Source organism: Oryzias melastigma, linkage group LG1, assembly GCF_002922805.2.
Source record: "Oryzias melastigma strain HK-1 linkage group LG1, ASM292280v2, whole genome shotgun sequence".
NCBI lineage: Eukaryota > Metazoa > Chordata > Actinopteri > Beloniformes > Adrianichthyidae > Oryzias > Oryzias melastigma.
In genome coordinates, this window is record NC_050512.1 from 15,626,017 (window position 1) to 15,642,870 (window position 16,854).

Here is a 16,854-nt window from a genome sequence, read left to right on the forward strand (position 1 = left end):
AAACACACACACGCATATAGTCATACAAGGAATATAATCTTATCAGTCTTATTTTGGTTAAAAGAAAACAAAATCATTTACAAACAGGCACTTCTGCGGCTGCTCGGTGGGGTCCTAACAGGATAGCCGTCTGTCAGAATGACGTATATGGAGGGTTAATCAGCTGATTCCGAAAGAACCAAAATAATACAAAATACACGAACATGGTTTTTATTGTCTACACAAAATCTGTTAATTTGAATGGAGCCTGTTGACATGCTTTATTCAGGTAAGCACAAGTTTTGAAACCCCAGAAATGGTCTGGTTTGTGTCGGTGTTTATGCTTAGTCAGCCAGTGATACTTGACGTTAGTCGTTTGACGTTGGGCCCGTGTCGTGTCGTGTTGCTTTGTTCCGTTTTTGGTGGAAAAAGTTTGAGTCTCTGTGAAACAACAGATCCACCTTTAAGAGATTGTATCAAATACTTTCACGAACTAATTTCTGTATCCATTTTTTAGTGGGGGAATCAAAACCATTTCGTTTTAAAGCTCGTTAGCGAGCTAGCAACCAGCAGCAACACAAAAACAGTAAACAGCTTCTTTCCTGTTGTTTTCTCGTCCTTGGCACGAAGTATGTTAGAAATAAATAACCCTGTTAGCATAAAGTATTCATATGCAATTGTTAAACTGTAAACTGTTAAACTTTGATTTAAATAAAAATAATAAATTACATTTGTAGTCCTCTGGGGATCCTTATTTGAATTCCCCAAAATGAATTTAATAAACACTTAATTACACACATTTTTTTTATTGCATAAAATTAAACACTTGTTTTATTCAAAGCCATTGTTTCTTACATGGGAGATCTTTCTTATTCTTGTTAACGAAAATCATCAAAAGGCACCCAGGTGGAATGTATATAGAATATAATACAAAAAGCGTAAAATCTCCCAAGTTTATACATTAAATAAATATTTTTTTAATGTAATGTTTGTGTGGTTTTCAGCATTATAAAATCTTGTTTCAAATACTGTTACATGATTATAGTTTCATCTGAACCACTAGTTTTGACACATGGACTGTTATTCTTTTTTTTATAGTTTGTTCAAAATCTGAGGTTTAAATGTTTTATGTTCAAAGTTTATTTTATTTTATTTTTTTTTGGAGGAGGGGGTCCTTCAGTTTTCAAAGGTTTATAGAAAAGACTATATTTAGGTTGGGAAAGTTTATTCTGATATTCTCTCCTGGGTCTGTTCCTCCTCTGAGAAAAAAACAGAAATGTAATGTGGTGATAATTGTCATTCTTTTCTTTTTTTTTTAATTTCTAACTTTAAACTCGACAAATTTTGTGTAGAGATTCCAACATGAATATATTTTAGTTTTACTTTCTTTTTCTTCACAACCACAGCCTTTATAGCATTTAAATTCAATAAGGACTAACCCATTTGTTCTTTTATCGTATATTTTTTTAAACATTTTTTGGAAGAAACATTATATTTAAGGTTTTCTTTTCAACATAGAGTAAGAGTTGTGGTATCTGCATAAATGTGAGACATTTTGTACCTATATCAAATCCAAATAAATCGTTTGCGGGGAAAATAATTAGAAGTATTCTTGTTTAGTCAGTCAAAAAATAAAAGTATAAAAGTTCCATAAATGTAAGTACTGTTGAGTTTTTATTGTTGTATCAATGGATTTGTTGCAACTATTATTTCCAGACTGACACTAAAAAGCACAAAAAGTTTGAAAGCTTTAAATACCAGAGTTTGACTTATTGACATCTGAGGGTTTGAACTGTTTGTGGTCAACAGTAACAATGCAGGGTGTTTGACATGTGACACAAACCGTGTGCGACATTTAGACTTTAGTTAAAAAAAACTGCCACAAACTATGAAATAAACATTTGCCAGGACTGTTGAGAGTTTTATTTTGTAACCTCACCTGTGCTTTTCATCATGAGTAAAAGTATTTCTGTGAAAATCCATATTTTCTAAGCCCGTATCATATTTTTTCTGTACCTTCACAGATCGACATTATGGATAAGATTTTAGAGGGCCTCGTGAGCTCCGATCACTCCGTTCCAGTCAAGAGAGCCATTGTGAAAAAGGTAGTGGAAGCAGCAGAGAAAGAGGTGACAGAGGAGCAGTGCCAGGCGCTGTTTTCGCTCACCACCCGCCTCATCTTGCTTGGTGAAGATGCTTTCCAGAAGCAGATTGGCTCCCAGGTTCTCGAAGCGTACGCACGCTTCCATCGCCAGGAGTTCGAGCATTTTTTCAGCAAAGACTTTGTGCTCGGTCTGCTCCAGCAGGGATATGAGCAGCTGGACCACAGAGACCCTACCATCATAGAGTACATCCACAGCTGCCTGCGTCTGCTCATAAGCTGCCCCTCTGTGCTGGACATCTTTAGTGTGATCCAGGTGGAGGTTTTGAGGATGGTGTGTGAACATCCCAAGCCTCTTCTGTGTTCCCAGCTGAGCACTTTGCTCACAGACTTTATGCAGTGTGTACCAAAGGATAAATCTGGTGTTCTGTTTTGTCAGCAGCTGGTTAGAACCATTAGTTACTTCCACTGCTATGCTAACCAGGAGCATGAGTTAAGAGAGTATGTTGGACAAGTGACTAAAGTGAGCACACTGCTGCAAAACATCTGGAAGACGGATCGAGCTACGCTGTTACCCTCTCTACAGGAGGTTTTTGCTATCATTTCTTCCACAGGTAAGATTCTTTTCCCTTTATATAGAAACACATATAATGTGTCTTAGATTGGTTTCAGTGCACAAACTTTGATTTTAGTTGCCACAATGGAACATGTGTTTAGAAGTAGGGGTGTCTGGAAAAATTGATTTTGTGATATATCGCGATATTTAATTTGGCGATACAGGACATTTGGAGCAGTTCCAAACCGCACCAGAACAAAAAGATCTCACGAGAAACAGCTTGTGTTAAATGTTCAGTCGCATTGGTTCAGTCAACCTTGCAGTTTTTGTTGTTATGAGAGATGTACTACTTAGTATGACTTAGTTTCGGTTTTCTAATATTAATCTTTGAAAAAAAAAAAAAAGTGAAAAATTGTTCTGGTACAGTCTTGCGATATATTGTGATATGTATCATATCGACAGATGTGTATCGTATATGTATCATATCTCGAGATTATTGACAGTACACACCCATATTTATGAGTATGTATAACATTTTTATTAAGTAAAAAAAAATCTATATATATATATATATATATACACACACATACACTCCAAGCTATTTATTTTATTAGATTTTTTTTTTCAAATTTTGTATTTATTTAGTTTATTAATCAATTAATAATGTATTTATTTATGTTTTTCATTGTGTATCCAGTAACTAGCACCATGCAGCTTTGGTTAGAAGGTACCTTTATTTTTCAAATGACTTAAAATGAGGAAAAGTGTTGATTTAAAAATGCAATATGTAGAGAAATCATGAAAAGTTGTGATTTTTAACATCAAAGGAATAAACTATAGAAAATAAGACTAAACTTGATAATATCCTGGTATCCAAAAATGAAATTAATATAAGGTTTTTTTTTTCATTTTTTTTGTTTTTGTATAAAAAAACAAACAAAAGTTATATAAACTACGGCAAAGCATTTGTAATGTTTTGGACAAAACTTTAGAGGATAATGATTTAGAATAAAGACAATAAGCTGCTGAATGCAAAGGGAAATCAATGAACTTATTATGGCGCAACATGTTTTTAAAAATGATTTTTCAAAACACATTTTTATAAACTTGACCTATAGATCTTGATGAACCCCCACCCTAGTTTATTATGAATTACCTTCTAAAAATAACCCACGAAAAGTGGAATCCACAAAGTGGGATTTCAGATGTTTTCAGACCGTAAGACCCCTTAATACACTTTTCTTTCTTGTTAAAACCTCAAAGTCCAAACCTTTGTAGAAAAATAAGTCCAGTTTCATAGAATGAAAACAAAGAGCCGCTTGCCGTCAAAGATTTACGTAAATGACCACAGGAGAAACAGCACAGAGGAGATTGATTAAAAATATCTACAGTCAATCATAAGGCATGCAAATTTTCATCGAAAAAAAAAAATCTGCGAAGCAGCAAAACCGCGAACGGTTATTGCATTTAGTGAGGGAACACTGTATTTTTGTACCTATAAAAGCAATACTTGTTTTTCTCTGTTGCAGATCCCTCCTTTGACCCATCCACCGCTCTAGCCTGTCTCGTCCAGCATATCCCCATACAGATGATCACAGTGCTTATCAAGAGTCTCACCACAGACCCCAACGTCAAAGATGCCAGCATGACTAAAGCACTCTGCAGGTTACTTCCCCTAAAGTGGAAAAACATTCTAGTCTTTAAGTGAGATCACGATTAACAGACTGAAATCCTGATGTGTTTTTAGAATGATTGACTGGCTGTCATGGCCGTTAGCCCAACATGTGGATATCTGGGTCATCGCACTGTTGAAGGGACTGGCCGCTGTTCAGAAATTCACCATCCTCATAGATGTCACTCTACTGAAAATTGAACTGGTTTGTATCACAGGTTTTAGTGTTATTTATTGTTTGGAGTAGCAGGGCTTTGCACAGAAATGAGTTGTAATAGGTACTTTGTTTTGATCTATGAAAAGTGATTTATGTTGTAATGATTTCAAGACTCTCACTGCAGATTGACATGTTTTAAAAGTGTTAACTAGGGTTTCCAAAAAATATTGATTCAGTGAAATATTGCGATACTTCATTTGTCAATACTTGTATCAATGTAATGCTGCCAAGATGATGTTGCAGTTCAGCATCTCGCTTTTGTGGTCCATCTAAACTCTTGACCGCTAGTTGGTAGCACACCACACCTAGCCTCTTTCAGCAGCTCTAGGACCAAAACAACTACAAGATCTTCTTGTGTTTGATGTGAACTTATGAGCCTAATGGTTGTTGTTGTAATATAGTAAAATAGCAACTTAGTTTTAACTAAAGATGAGTATCAAACCAAAAATATGTTCCAAATTGGTACTGGTGCTATATAAAAAAGAATTCCTGATGCTTCTTGGCTCATTGAAAAACAAGACCATACAGATGCACAGCACACTTATTGCTCTGATCAAGAAATATAATTTATTTTTCGATTGTATTCATGTGAAAGATGTAGGAATGTTTAGATAAATATTTTTCTAGGTCAAAATCTTTAACTACAACTACATGCTAGCTATTTTGGCTAATTAAGGCTTTTTCTGTTTTTTATGCTATTTTGGAGTGAAGACAGTATTTCAGCTGCATTCTAGCTGTTTTGGCTAGCTACAGCTTTTTTTAAGTTTTTTTTGTGGCTAATTTGGCATTTAACTAATATTTTAGCTGGCTATCAGCTTCAGCGTTTCCAGCTAGCTTCATCAATTTCAGCTCTTAACTTCAGTGTTTTTAACTATCAATTTCAGCATCTTCAGCTATCGTCACTAGCATCTTCAATGGCCAAATTCAGCTTACAGCATTCACACTAGCATTACTAGCACATATCTAGTTTTTAGCTAGTTTAAAGCTAATGATGGTTAAGATGTGTGTTTTACATCCACTTTGTGCATGACTCGATTAGTCGACTAATCAGAAAAAATAATCGGTGATTAGTCGACTATTAAAATAATCGTTTATGGTCCCACTAAAATAAACAGTGAACTATTGTCTCTGGTACTGTCTTGGAATATATCAGGATATGTATCATATTGTGACACATGTATCATGCTGCACATCATACCACCAGACTCTTGCCAATACACACCCCTAGTATTAACCCACTTTTTTTTCTTTCTTGTAGGTGTTCGCTCGACTGTGGTTTCCTATTGTCCGGCAGGGGGCACTAGCAGTGCTGTCCCACATGCTGCTAAGTTTCCAGCACTCTCCTGAGGCTTTCCATTTGGTAAGGGATTGCCTTCCTCCTCACAGTCCATTTCCCCCCCATATAGCCTCTTTATTGGTTTTCTCATTTTCATCTCTTCTGCCTTAAATTACTTTGAAGCAGCAAAGACTTCTTCTCCCAGGACACCAGGCTCCGAACCACTCTCACTAATGACGTGCAGAGCGCTTTATTGCCCTGCACACCACTAACTTAGCCAATTTCATTCAAAATCTCAGAAACACAAGTAGATTTAAAAATGTTGAGCAAATGAGCCCCGACTCTGTGCTTCTGAGTGCAAGATTAGCATTAGTTGTAATGTCCGTTGTCCTGTGCAGCAGAATGTTTTTTATTTTGCCTTCATCTTTGTCTCCCACAGGTTGTTCCAAATGTAGTGCAGTTAGTTCAGTCTCTAAAAACAAACGGTCTTCCTACCAGTAAAGTCTTCTTGCTGCAGTTCACTGAGCTCATTCACTGCATGATGTACCAGTTTTCTGGCTTTCCTGACCTCTATGACCAGATCATTGAAGCCATCAAGGTAAGACATTAGATTTGTGTTCATATTTATCCATTTGTGATGACATTTTCAATTTATTTTTTACTTTTCTTTTCTTGTTTTTTTTCCATTTTTCTATCTAGGATTTGCCAAAACCAGCAGAAGACAAAATTAAGTTTGTGTTGAATCAAAGTGCCTGGACTTCTCAGTCCAACTCCTTTGCCTCTGGTCTATTGAAGCAAGCTGGGAAGTCTGAGACAGGCAAGACCGGCCTGATCAACCTGGGGAACACTTGCTACATGAACAGCATCATCCAGATCCTCTTTATGGCCACAGAGTGAGCAGTCATCACGCACACCCACACAAAATCGATGCACAGTACAAGAATCAATAATTAAAGATGGGATTCTTTTCTCAGTTTCAGGAGGCATGTTTTATCCTTACAGCTAAATGGCTCCAACACGCTCATGAAGAAGCTCCAGCTTCTCTTTGCCTTTCTCGCACATACCCAGGTTGGTGTTGCCTCGATTAGAGTAAAATACCAAAATACTTGTACCACTCAGTGACGACAGTGTTTGTCTATGTCCTGTAGAGGGCAGCATATGCCCCCAAAAACTTCTTGGAAGCGTCTCGGCCTCCCTGGTTCAATGCAGGCTCACAGCAGGACTGTTCTGAGTATCTCAGATTTCTTTTGGACAGGTACTGTCAAACATTTACCAGAAAAATATTCTAGGTTATTGTGTTCTGCATGACTTAAAGATATATTGTTTTGTGTACATAGCTGGAAAAAAGTCATAGTGTGAAAAGGGTTCTAGTGAGTTTTCTGTTTTCTGACCTTAAGGTTACATGAAGAGGAAAAAACAATCAGGGTTCTAGAGTCGGCTAAGCCAAACTTTGGCCCCTCAATTGACGTGGACAACAAAGACCCAAAAGCTTCAACATCTTCCAGGGAACATGGAGAATCCTGTTCCAATGTAGCAGAGACAGAATCTACGAACGATGGAAGGACTTTAATTGAGAAGATGTTTGGGGGAAAGTCCATCACCGGCATTCGCTGCATGCAGTGTAACTGCATATCTGAAAAAGAAGAGCCATTTACGGATCTCTCTTTGGCCTTTTGTCCATCTGCCTCCACCCAGGACAGCCCTAAACCACAGAGGCCCTCAGAGGAACCAAAGGTTCTCTGCCAGGGATCTGTCAACGGTGGCAGTGAAGCCCCCGAGCCTTCTTCAGCCAGCTCTTTAACTAAAGGCGTCCATTATGAGCAAGTGACAACTGAGCCTCCACTCTCCGTGCCTGACCTGGTGAACTATTTCCTGGCTCCAGAGATCCTTGACGAGGACAATGCCTATTTCTGTGAGAAGTGTCTCTCCCTGCAGAGGGCAGAGAGGACCATGAAAGTGGTGACGGCACCAGAGTACCTGATACTAACCCTGCTCCGATTCTCGTATGACGCCAAGTGCCACGTCCGCAGAAAGATTCTGGACAATGTCACCATCCCACAAGTGTTGAGACTTCCTGTTCATGCCTCTGCATCATCTGCACAACAGTCCTCTCCTCTGCAAGTGGAATACCCCGAGAGCAGCGAGAACTTGGCCAAGAAACTTAAACCGTCTCAACAGGATGAGGAGGACGAAGCGAAGGCGAGAATGGAAAGAAACGAGGAGACGATCGGGTCAGGAGGGAACCCAGTCCAGTCAGTGCCCTATGCTCTCGTTTCAGTAGTGATGCACTCTGGAATATCATCCGAGAGCGGCCACTACTACTCCTACGTTCATGACACAAATGGAGCAGATGAAACGCAGTACCAAGCCGGTCCCTCTTCTGTCAAAGATGCTTCGGAAAGCGAGGAAGCTGCTAGTAACCTCAACTTATGCACAGCCGTCCCAGCGCCAGCGAAACAAGATGCCTCTCTACACAACAGTGGAGAGGAAGCAAAAAGTTGGCTGCTGTTTAATGACAGCAGGGTGACATTCACCTCTTTCCGATCAGTGCAGAACATCACTAATCGCTTCCCGAAGGACACAGCGTATGTGCTAATGTACAGGAAACAGGAGCTAGCTGGACCAAGTTTAAATGAGGGTCAACAGGCAAATGGAATGAGACTAAGTGCTGAGCCTCCTCTGCAAAAAGAACTACTGGATGCTATTATCAAAGATAACAAGTTGTATTTGCAGGTAAAATGAACTAACTTCTTACTTTTCTATGTATTACAGATTTTTACAGTCCCTAGGAAGTCATTCTGTGCTTAGCCATACTTGACTTTAGTTGTCAAATAAAAGTGGAAGTAATCTAATTTATTTATTCTGCTGCACTTTAAATCAAATTTGAACAGTTCTGTGGAAAAGGGTCTAATTTCACGAGTCACTGAGCTGCGTTGTGTTAAACTGACACCCCACCGGACCTGTTCAAGTGGCTAAAGTAAATCTCCAGGAGTGGGAAGCAAAGACTGACGCTGCTGCATTATTTCCACATGTTTTTTAATTTATCTTTTTTCTCCACGCTTAATCAAACTTTTTGCTCAAACTATTACAGGAACAGGAACTCAGTGCCCGGACCCAGGCTTTTCAGGCTTCTTCATCCTCGTGCTCGTTCAGGCCCAACGGTTCAGATGACAATAACCCACCGGGGAGCTGCGGCCCATCTGGAGGAGGAGGGGGGGGTGGGGGCTTCAATACTGTCAGCAGACTGGTCTTCTGAGGATTACAAAGAAAAAAATAAAAGAATGATGAACTGATTATAAGTACACAAAGCTGAATTGTCACCCACTGTATAGAACGCAACCGGCAAAAAAAAAGGCACGGATGAAAACGACAAACTCAGAAAGCAGCATTTGTACTGATTCTTGAATAAATGTTTCCCATGAAGAAAAAGTTTTAAGATTTTCCTTTTTCTCCCAGCATCTGATCATTAATTATTTAGTTTTGTGTGTGATTTGGGCATTTTCTTTTCATTTTAGCATCTTGGGGGTTGACGTGCAAAGAAGCGAAAGAACAAAGCAAAACAAGTTTAACGTCATCTGCTAAAAAAATCCTCATAGAATAAAGAAAAAATGCTTTTTAAAATATTTTGCTCATTTTTATGCATCTTAAAATCATACGACCTCAACTAATGTTCGCGTGCATATATCATTGGAGAAAAGGGTTAAGGTTTCAAACTGTTTTGACTCTTCTGATTTGCATACGGCTTGAATTCTTATGGTGTGAAAAAAGATTTTTCTACATATTTGCATTTCTTCTATGTATGCCTTTGTTGTTTTATAGTGATATGACATGCAATAAATAAGTATGACCAAAAAAAGTGAATTCATGAACATCGCATATAAATTACATGGAAATTAAAATGATTTATGACACGAATTTTTACTCCAAATATTTACTGCAATACACTATTGTGAAATTAATACTTAAAAAAATTGTAGATGCATATTGACTACATTCATTCATGTACTTCTCCATCTTAATCATTCTTATGCAATGTGGTTGCTCACATTCACTGTCAGGAAGCACAATTTTAAGAGGAAATTGGCAACTTGTGTCTCAGTTGTGCCATTTATTGTGATGTTCCTTATTCCTACAGTACAATGCATCAACATGTTTTACTGTTTTGTTTTTTTCAGCAGTAATTCACAGGTAAAGAGATACAAAGATATATATGGTTATCTTTTAAAGACAAACTAAAACACAGCACTGATTTCCTAAACACAACATGCAATGTTTGTTGTGATTACACCAAAGAACATCTCTCCAAAAATAAACCCCTACTCCTGGGTGGGCCTGTAATTTAACAAAACTGCTGCTAATATTTATCCTGATTCTGTGTGATATTTTTGGAAGATGATCCAGGAACATCTTCAGAAAAGCATCAATGTTATGGATCTAAGAACATATATTTATTAAAAAGAAAAAATCTCATCAAATGGGATGAGGAGTATGCTATTATGGTGTTTATATTTATTTAAAACATGAACAAAAATGGAAATTACTTGTGATTTATATCATATGCTCAGTGCTTTACTAAAAACAATTATTTAAACACACCTTATTGAAGCACTGAATGCTTCCTATTGGCCAGTCTGCAATGAAGGTATAATTGTCAGTTTCTTTTATATTAACAAATAAGCTCATTGTCTTATTCATAACAATATATGTTCTTAATAAAACAGAAAAAAACTAATTATTTTAAAATATTAACTATAACATTAAAAAAATTGAACAATTTCCCTAACTGCAATTGTCCTATAAAAATTGGTTTTGCGCAACTAAAATAATTATTTTTCTCTCTTAATTTTTTCAAATTAGTTTTGTTTTCTAAAAAATGTTCTGTCAACACCATGAACTACCGCATAAAAATAAGGTGTAATTTTTAAAATATTATTAGAGAATCTGAACGAATAAGTAGGTGCAATAATACGATTTCTTTTTCAAATTAAACCCTTCAATATCGAGGTGTGAGCATGAGTCTACATGGTTGGTTATTTAACTGTGGCTTTTTATGATTAGACATTTTTGGGGGGCTTGTCCAGGATACACCTCCAATAATTGTTATACTAAATTATTTCCTTTCCTGTTTATTGTTGAACAGAGAACATGGAAGTGAGTACATACACACTGAGAATGATTAAACAACTAGAATTTAATATACATTATATACACCAGATGGAACCGGACTGCTAGTCTGGAAGATTTATTCAGAAATGGGCTCTGTTCCAACGTGTTTGTCTGTTCTCCATTTTCTTGACTGAGCACATGAAGAAGGCTGCATGTGTTTGCAACTGCAAACAAATGTGCAGCTAATACAGATTGCTTGCAAGCCTTTGCAAGCTGTTACACCTGTAACAAAAAGAAACTATACCAGTGTGTCTAAAGATTTGAGCAAAATAAACTGAATAGTGAAGTCTTGACAGTAGAAGCTAACGTCTGAGCAGTCGTCAAACATCACAGCACATGCAAATTGTACACCAAGTAAATGTCTTCTGCACTGTTTCTTTCCCTTTTTTGTGCCATGACAGTTGATTGGATATACTGGCAAACTAAAAAACAAACAAACAAAAAAGAAATTCCAGACATTTTTTTAAATGGAATAACTGAGATTAAAAAAGAAAATAAAAATAACCACACCTTACACATTTATGTAAATGTTAAAAATATAAATACACTGTTGAATGTAACATTTTTTTCAGTTTTGCAATTATTTTTTTAATTTTTTTATTATTCCCACAATAAAAGCCATATGCAATAACAAAAACTATCTAATGCTTCATATGTTGTGTCAAACAAAATAAGTATTGTGTCTCTGCATTGTGATACTTTTACGACTCTAAAACTATTATTAGTGGTGTTCACCACCTTCATAACCTCTGAAAGACGTTATGACCAATTTATTAATCATATAATAATAAACAATACATACTCTGTGATAGTATTTCCCATAAAAAGAGTCAAATAACATTCTTTGGGTGCCAACAATTGATGCTGAGAATCTAGATTGAACTTGAAAGAAATAGACTCAACTAAATTAACTTTCATAATTGCCTTCAACAAGTGCTTACTTTTATAAATTGAATCTGAAGATAGGTCTACTCATTATGGGTTGTTTGTCCATCTCACAGAATAGCAAACATTTCAAGGCAAAAAAAATGCATTTAAAGTAACTGTGCAGCTTCTACGCTTAGTTTTAGAAACTTTTCTTTCTTCTTTTTATGGTACAGATGGGGGAAATTACGTTTTGTACCTGAACTACATGTCCCATAGTTAAAGATCTATCATTTTTCCTGCACGCCGCCTCCCGCCCAGCGTGTTCCTCTGGAATCGATTCAATTTCTGGGAAAAACACTCTTGCTTCCGGTTGATGTTTTTCAAAATAAATAAACACATTTTCACAGCGCCGAATTCAGGGGATAGTATGAATGAATGTAGTGTTATTTACGGATAAATGTGTGACTTTAACATATTAAATTATTATTTAGTGTATGAACGTGGCATTTTTCTAATTGTAATAACGTTCTAAGTCAGGAAGCTCGAGCTTTATTTTGAAAGAAAGACGTGGTTTCCGGGGTCGGCGTGGTCGCGGCCGTCATCTTGAAACTGCCCCGTTCCCAAGGAGGTTGAGTTTAGGGAAAGACAAAACCACTCTGTCAATCACAATTAAGGAGCCATGGGAGTAAAATGGTAGGAAAGCCAGACGAAACCACAGTGTTTACGCTGAAGAATTGCGCACCGTTGCGTTGTGGGACGTTTTCACCCAACACTGGCATTTGGGAATCGCTCCACTTTTGATTGGAACTAGGATGGGACGACACATTTAACAACAACAAAGAAATAGGGAAAAAACAAAAACAACTTCGCGACTTGAGGCTGTTTATCCCGCACACCTTAAATGCGCACTTGTGTACTTAGCAATGGAGTGAAATGGTCAATGCAGAGAGGAATACTTTTACTACAAGCGAAGGAGATACGTAACTAGTAGAAATCTGTTCTGCTCATTTCTGAGCACCACCTTATCGGTGAGTTGACTTTTGAACGAGCGTGTTTGTTCCTCCTGAAAAGCAGCGCAATTCAACTTTATTTGCTTTTTCTTTCTTCCGTCGCTGTTTCGGGACCGTAGAAGGAAGACGCTGCCCAAGCAGTCGAAGCTAAGCGGCCGCCGCCGTTCGGACTTCAGGAACAACAAGTAAAAAGGAGCCGAGATGAGTGGGGGAGAGGTGGTGTGCGAAGGGTGGCTGAGAAAGTCTCCTCCTGAAAAAAAGTTGAGACGTTACGTAAGTACACGCTATATCCTCTTTTTTCTCCTTCTTCTTCTTGGGTGACGCGATAAGTTAACCTGTTCGACCAAACGCTCGCGCTCTTTCTTTCCTTCCCCTGGACACGTCGGGGTTTGTTGACAGACACGTTTGTAGGCCTCATGTTTGCAGGCATTTCCGACGGTTGGCTTGGAAGTTTCGCTGTCAAACCCTCCAGACTCCACGTTGCCATGCTTTTTTTCTTTCTTTTTTTTTTTGTCTTTGTAGCAACTTGTCAATCCAAAAACTACAAGTCTGCACCTTTGCTGAAGGGCTTTTCATAGAAGGAAGGCTATTGTTGTTGTTTTTATTAATTATTTAGAATATAACAAATGATAAGTTGAATTTCTATTCAGTAAGCATTTTTTTTTGTTTGCAGGAAAGAAAGCATTTTTGTGAAATAGGGGGGAAAAGGTGGTTTCATTTGAGGTGACTTGCATGTTTAATAAATAAAGGAGCTTGAATGAAAAGGAAATGAAAGTAATGTGAAAAAACCCAAATATGTCTTCTCTACTTTACTGATGACACTGAAAAACACAACAGAGATGCATTTTTTTTTTTAAATGCAAAACTACCCACCTAAACAAAATATTTTATGTTATCTGGACACTGGTTTGGTTAAAGTCCCACTCTATTTTTTTATTTTTATTTTAAGTGTTCCTTCTGATCTTTTAATCTGTTTTAAGATGATTTTTTTTTAGTACATAATTTTGGCAGAGCAGACATCAGAAACTTACCTCTGAGTTGATGGGGAGCAAGCCTGCCCTCATTTCCCATAATCCCTTTGTTTACATTGTCTCCCTGCTAACTTACTCAAAATAGCAAGCAATATTGGAGCTATCCAGATGTACAGTTTTTAGTTTGATGTTAGCTCAGACGAGGGAAAACAAAGACAAACATGGATCTATTTGTCTGCAAGTGGATGCATCAGCATCATTAGTTTGTACGAGCTTTTTCAAATGAAAAATTTCCTTCTGCTCCCGATTTACCACAATTTGAATAAAGAAACTGTTTTAATTTTATTTTATTAATATATGTCCTCCATCATGTGGAAAAAAGCCTAAAGAACATGTTCAAAACACAATTTTTTGGAGTGGTTCTTAGGATAAAGTAATAATAATTATAAAAAAACAAGAATAGTACCAATAATAGCAGAGATGTAACATAATTTCAGTAAATGGTGACTAATTTCACTCCACAATAAAAAAAAAAAAGAAAAAAAGTGTCTATGCAATTTTCAAAATACTTGTGGCCAGTGTTGAACTTTATTCTTGGCTGCACAGCCCCAGAGGAATGGTTCCTGATCGCTGCTGTTTCTGCAGCTCGCCGCTCCTCCAGAGGATGGATCAAATGTGTGACAGCTAATGAGACTTGGGCTTTAACATTAACTTTAAATATATGTGGCCAATGACAAAATTCAGCCTTGGACGCACTTGCAATATGTACGTGCAATGCAGCAGTGTTGAACTTGGCTGCATGAATTACATCTGGCCAACATGAGTTTTCGTCAGTTTTTGTGCTAAAGTAAATATGTGTGAATAGCATCATCTTAAAAACCAACCTTCACTTATAATAAGCACTGTCTTTTCTGGTAAAAGATTTACAACGGGACATTAGATCAATCAAGCAAGTCAGATTACTTACTTCCTTTTTCCTCTTCGGTCTTAAGTTGCATCGTTACCTTTTTATTTGTACTTATGTGCCTGTCTAAAAGCTACTCTTAAAAAAATAAGGTTAACTTTAAGGTTTGAAGTGCCCAGAATATTTAGCTATTTGTCTTAATGACTAATTTATTGTAAAATAAGTAAATAAATAATAACAATCATGGCAGCTTGGGGAGTAACATTTCATATTAACAACAATACGATTCATATAATAATTTATGGTTTCTGACACGATTCAATCCGATTCACTCATCTAAAATCGATCCTGGACATTCTTTGTGACTGGATCAACAGATGAGTAATAAAGAATGACAGTGCCTCTGTAATGTAACTAGGTAATGTGTTACCCAGAGGTTTCTGTACAACAGGTCCTGTGGAAATAGCATCATTTAAGACATCAGGACTTTGTTTCGTATTTTACAGTTTGTAACATTATTAAGTAGGCCTACTCAGTATTTTCTTGATTCCTTAAAAAAAACATAAATACCACTAGTGAAGCATTGAGGGGTAGACAATATTCTGCTAGAAGTGCAGACAGTAGACAATAGGAATAAGGAGAGGAAGTAACGGCTTAGAGCAGCCTGTCAATGCAATTGATAATTTGGTTTTGACATGATAAGTGTCCACCTTCTGTTATGTAATCATCTAGTTCTCCTGTCTGCTGGGTTGACATAAAGTGTTGCAAGTTAATCTAATAAAAAATTGCTCGTATAATGCCATATATTTTTAGATCATTCTTCTGGGGGAACAAGGTGTAGGCGTTTAAGAGAGCTGGCAACTATTTAAAACTGTTATGTCTTGGACTCTGCAGGTCTTGGAAAGCTTATTAAATGTTACTTTTGCATGACAGTACACTACGGCTACTTTACAGAAGTTCATTTTGTCTGCATTGCACCATGTCAAACTTTTGGACAAGGAACATAATGTGCCTAAGTAGATTTAAAAGAAAGCTGTGGATGATGTGTATTGGTGGACACAAACCCATCTTACTGACCCATATGCCTGATGTTATGGTTTCAGTAAGGTAAAGAAGTGATGAGGGTTTGTTTTGCAGCAACATCTTGGGTCTCCAGTGTCAGTTCAAAAGATCTTTGGATTTTTCTCCATCTGCCAGGGAAAGTTTGACATTGTCGTCAACAAAGTTTATGTTGGCAAATCTGCGAGCGTGGCCGGCAAACAAAAGCGATCAAGGTGTTGTAATGACTCAAGGCTCAGTCAAAGTCCAGATCACAGCCAGACTGTGGGGAGAGAGCTGTGCATGAATGACTGCCGGTAAATGTCAATGAACGCAGGCAATGTTGAAAGAAGAAGCATAGGGCAAAATTCATTCACAACAGTGAGGTGCTGATAACGCAACTGTGAAGGTATCGTGGAGAAAGGTGGTTCTATGCCACTGATTCACAAGGCTTCCTTACAGCAGTCTGCTGCTGTGTCACGCTTGGTTTCTGTTTAGTGAATGCCAGTATAGTCTTTGTAATCATTTATCTCATTATTAAAGCACTGCACAAACCATGATGCATAAAACCTGATGGTTTGAAGAGGATGGAATTTTCTTCTCACCTGACTGCAGCTACCATTGCAGCGCTTTTGCTGATTGGCATGTGCCCACTGAAAACAGATTAGGACTTTGTTGTGCAGTTTGTCAAGCCCTTGAAAGGGCCTCAGTGCTGGAGAACAAAGCTATTCTGATGGCGCTTGGGTTTGGGTTCTCAGTTTTTGCTGCCATGAGGCCTCTCAGCAGGGACACAATACCCACCAGTGTTCGATAACCCTCACCTTTGTTTACGGTCAATGTGACAGATGTTATTTACAGGAAACTGAAGAAAAGCACGGACTTACTGTCAATGACAGGACAATTGGACAAAACAACAAAAGCATAACTCTACGTTTTAGTTGAGGACTTATTAAAAGAGCTATCATGTTTAACAGACAACGGTTTCTGTCATCTTTTGTTCATATATGTGAGTAAAAATAAGCAACAACGGTGTCCTGACTTTACACTACTGAACTGTTGCTAACAATGTATCTGCACCATGTTTTCAGACAATGAAG

General features: G+C 37.5%; 2 protein-coding genes and 1 long non-coding RNA gene across 9 annotated transcripts in view; 2 read left to right on the forward strand and 1 right to left on the reverse strand.

The window, feature by feature from the left end:
- Positions 1 to 72: 72 nt before the first annotated feature.
- usp38 (ubiquitin specific peptidase 38) lies at positions 73 to 9,657 on the forward strand. Of its 2 annotated transcripts, XM_024259318.2 has the most exons (12): positions 74 to 268; positions 2,004 to 2,414; positions 2,523 to 2,694; positions 4,166 to 4,301; positions 4,384 to 4,513; positions 5,784 to 5,885; positions 6,241 to 6,399; positions 6,501 to 6,694; positions 6,776 to 6,869; positions 6,950 to 7,056; positions 7,199 to 8,534; positions 8,893 to 9,657. In XM_024259318.2, exons 2-12 carry the CDS (start codon positions 2,013 to 2,015, stop codon positions 9,055 to 9,057), a joined length of 2,997 nt encoding a protein of 998 aa, XP_024115086.1. In that variant the 5' UTR covers positions 74 to 268; positions 2,004 to 2,012; the 3' UTR covers positions 9,058 to 9,657. The 2 variants fall into 2 exon arrangements, with proteins under 2 accessions (XP_024115085.1, XP_024115086.1); XM_024259317.2 differs by having other exon boundaries at positions 73 to 268; positions 2,004 to 2,694.
- On the reverse strand, positions 8,834 to 12,416 carry LOC118598842. Its single transcript, XR_004948019.1, has 2 exons — positions 12,091 to 12,416; positions 8,834 to 9,053 (listed from the first exon to the last, which is right to left on the reverse strand). It is a non-coding gene; the product is annotated as an uncharacterized LOC118598842 (long non-coding RNA).
- Positions 12,417 to 12,496: 80 nt separating this feature from the next.
- Positions 12,497 to 16,854, forward strand: part of gab1 (GRB2-associated binding protein 1) — a 47,463-nt gene continuing 43,105 nt past the window's right edge. For 2 of the 6 annotated variants that reach the window (XM_024259324.2, XM_024259325.2), the window contains exons 1-2: positions 12,501 to 12,862; positions 12,964 to 13,117. In XM_024259324.2, the coding sequence (XP_024115092.1) occupies positions 13,046 to 13,117 (72 nt within the window). In that variant the 5' untranslated portion in view covers positions 12,501 to 12,862; positions 12,964 to 13,045. Of the gene's footprint in view, positions 12,863 to 12,963; positions 13,118 to 16,854 lie in introns of all 6 variants that reach the window. The other 4 variants (XM_024259322.2, XM_024259323.2, XM_024259320.2 and 1 more) reach the window with 4 other exon arrangements.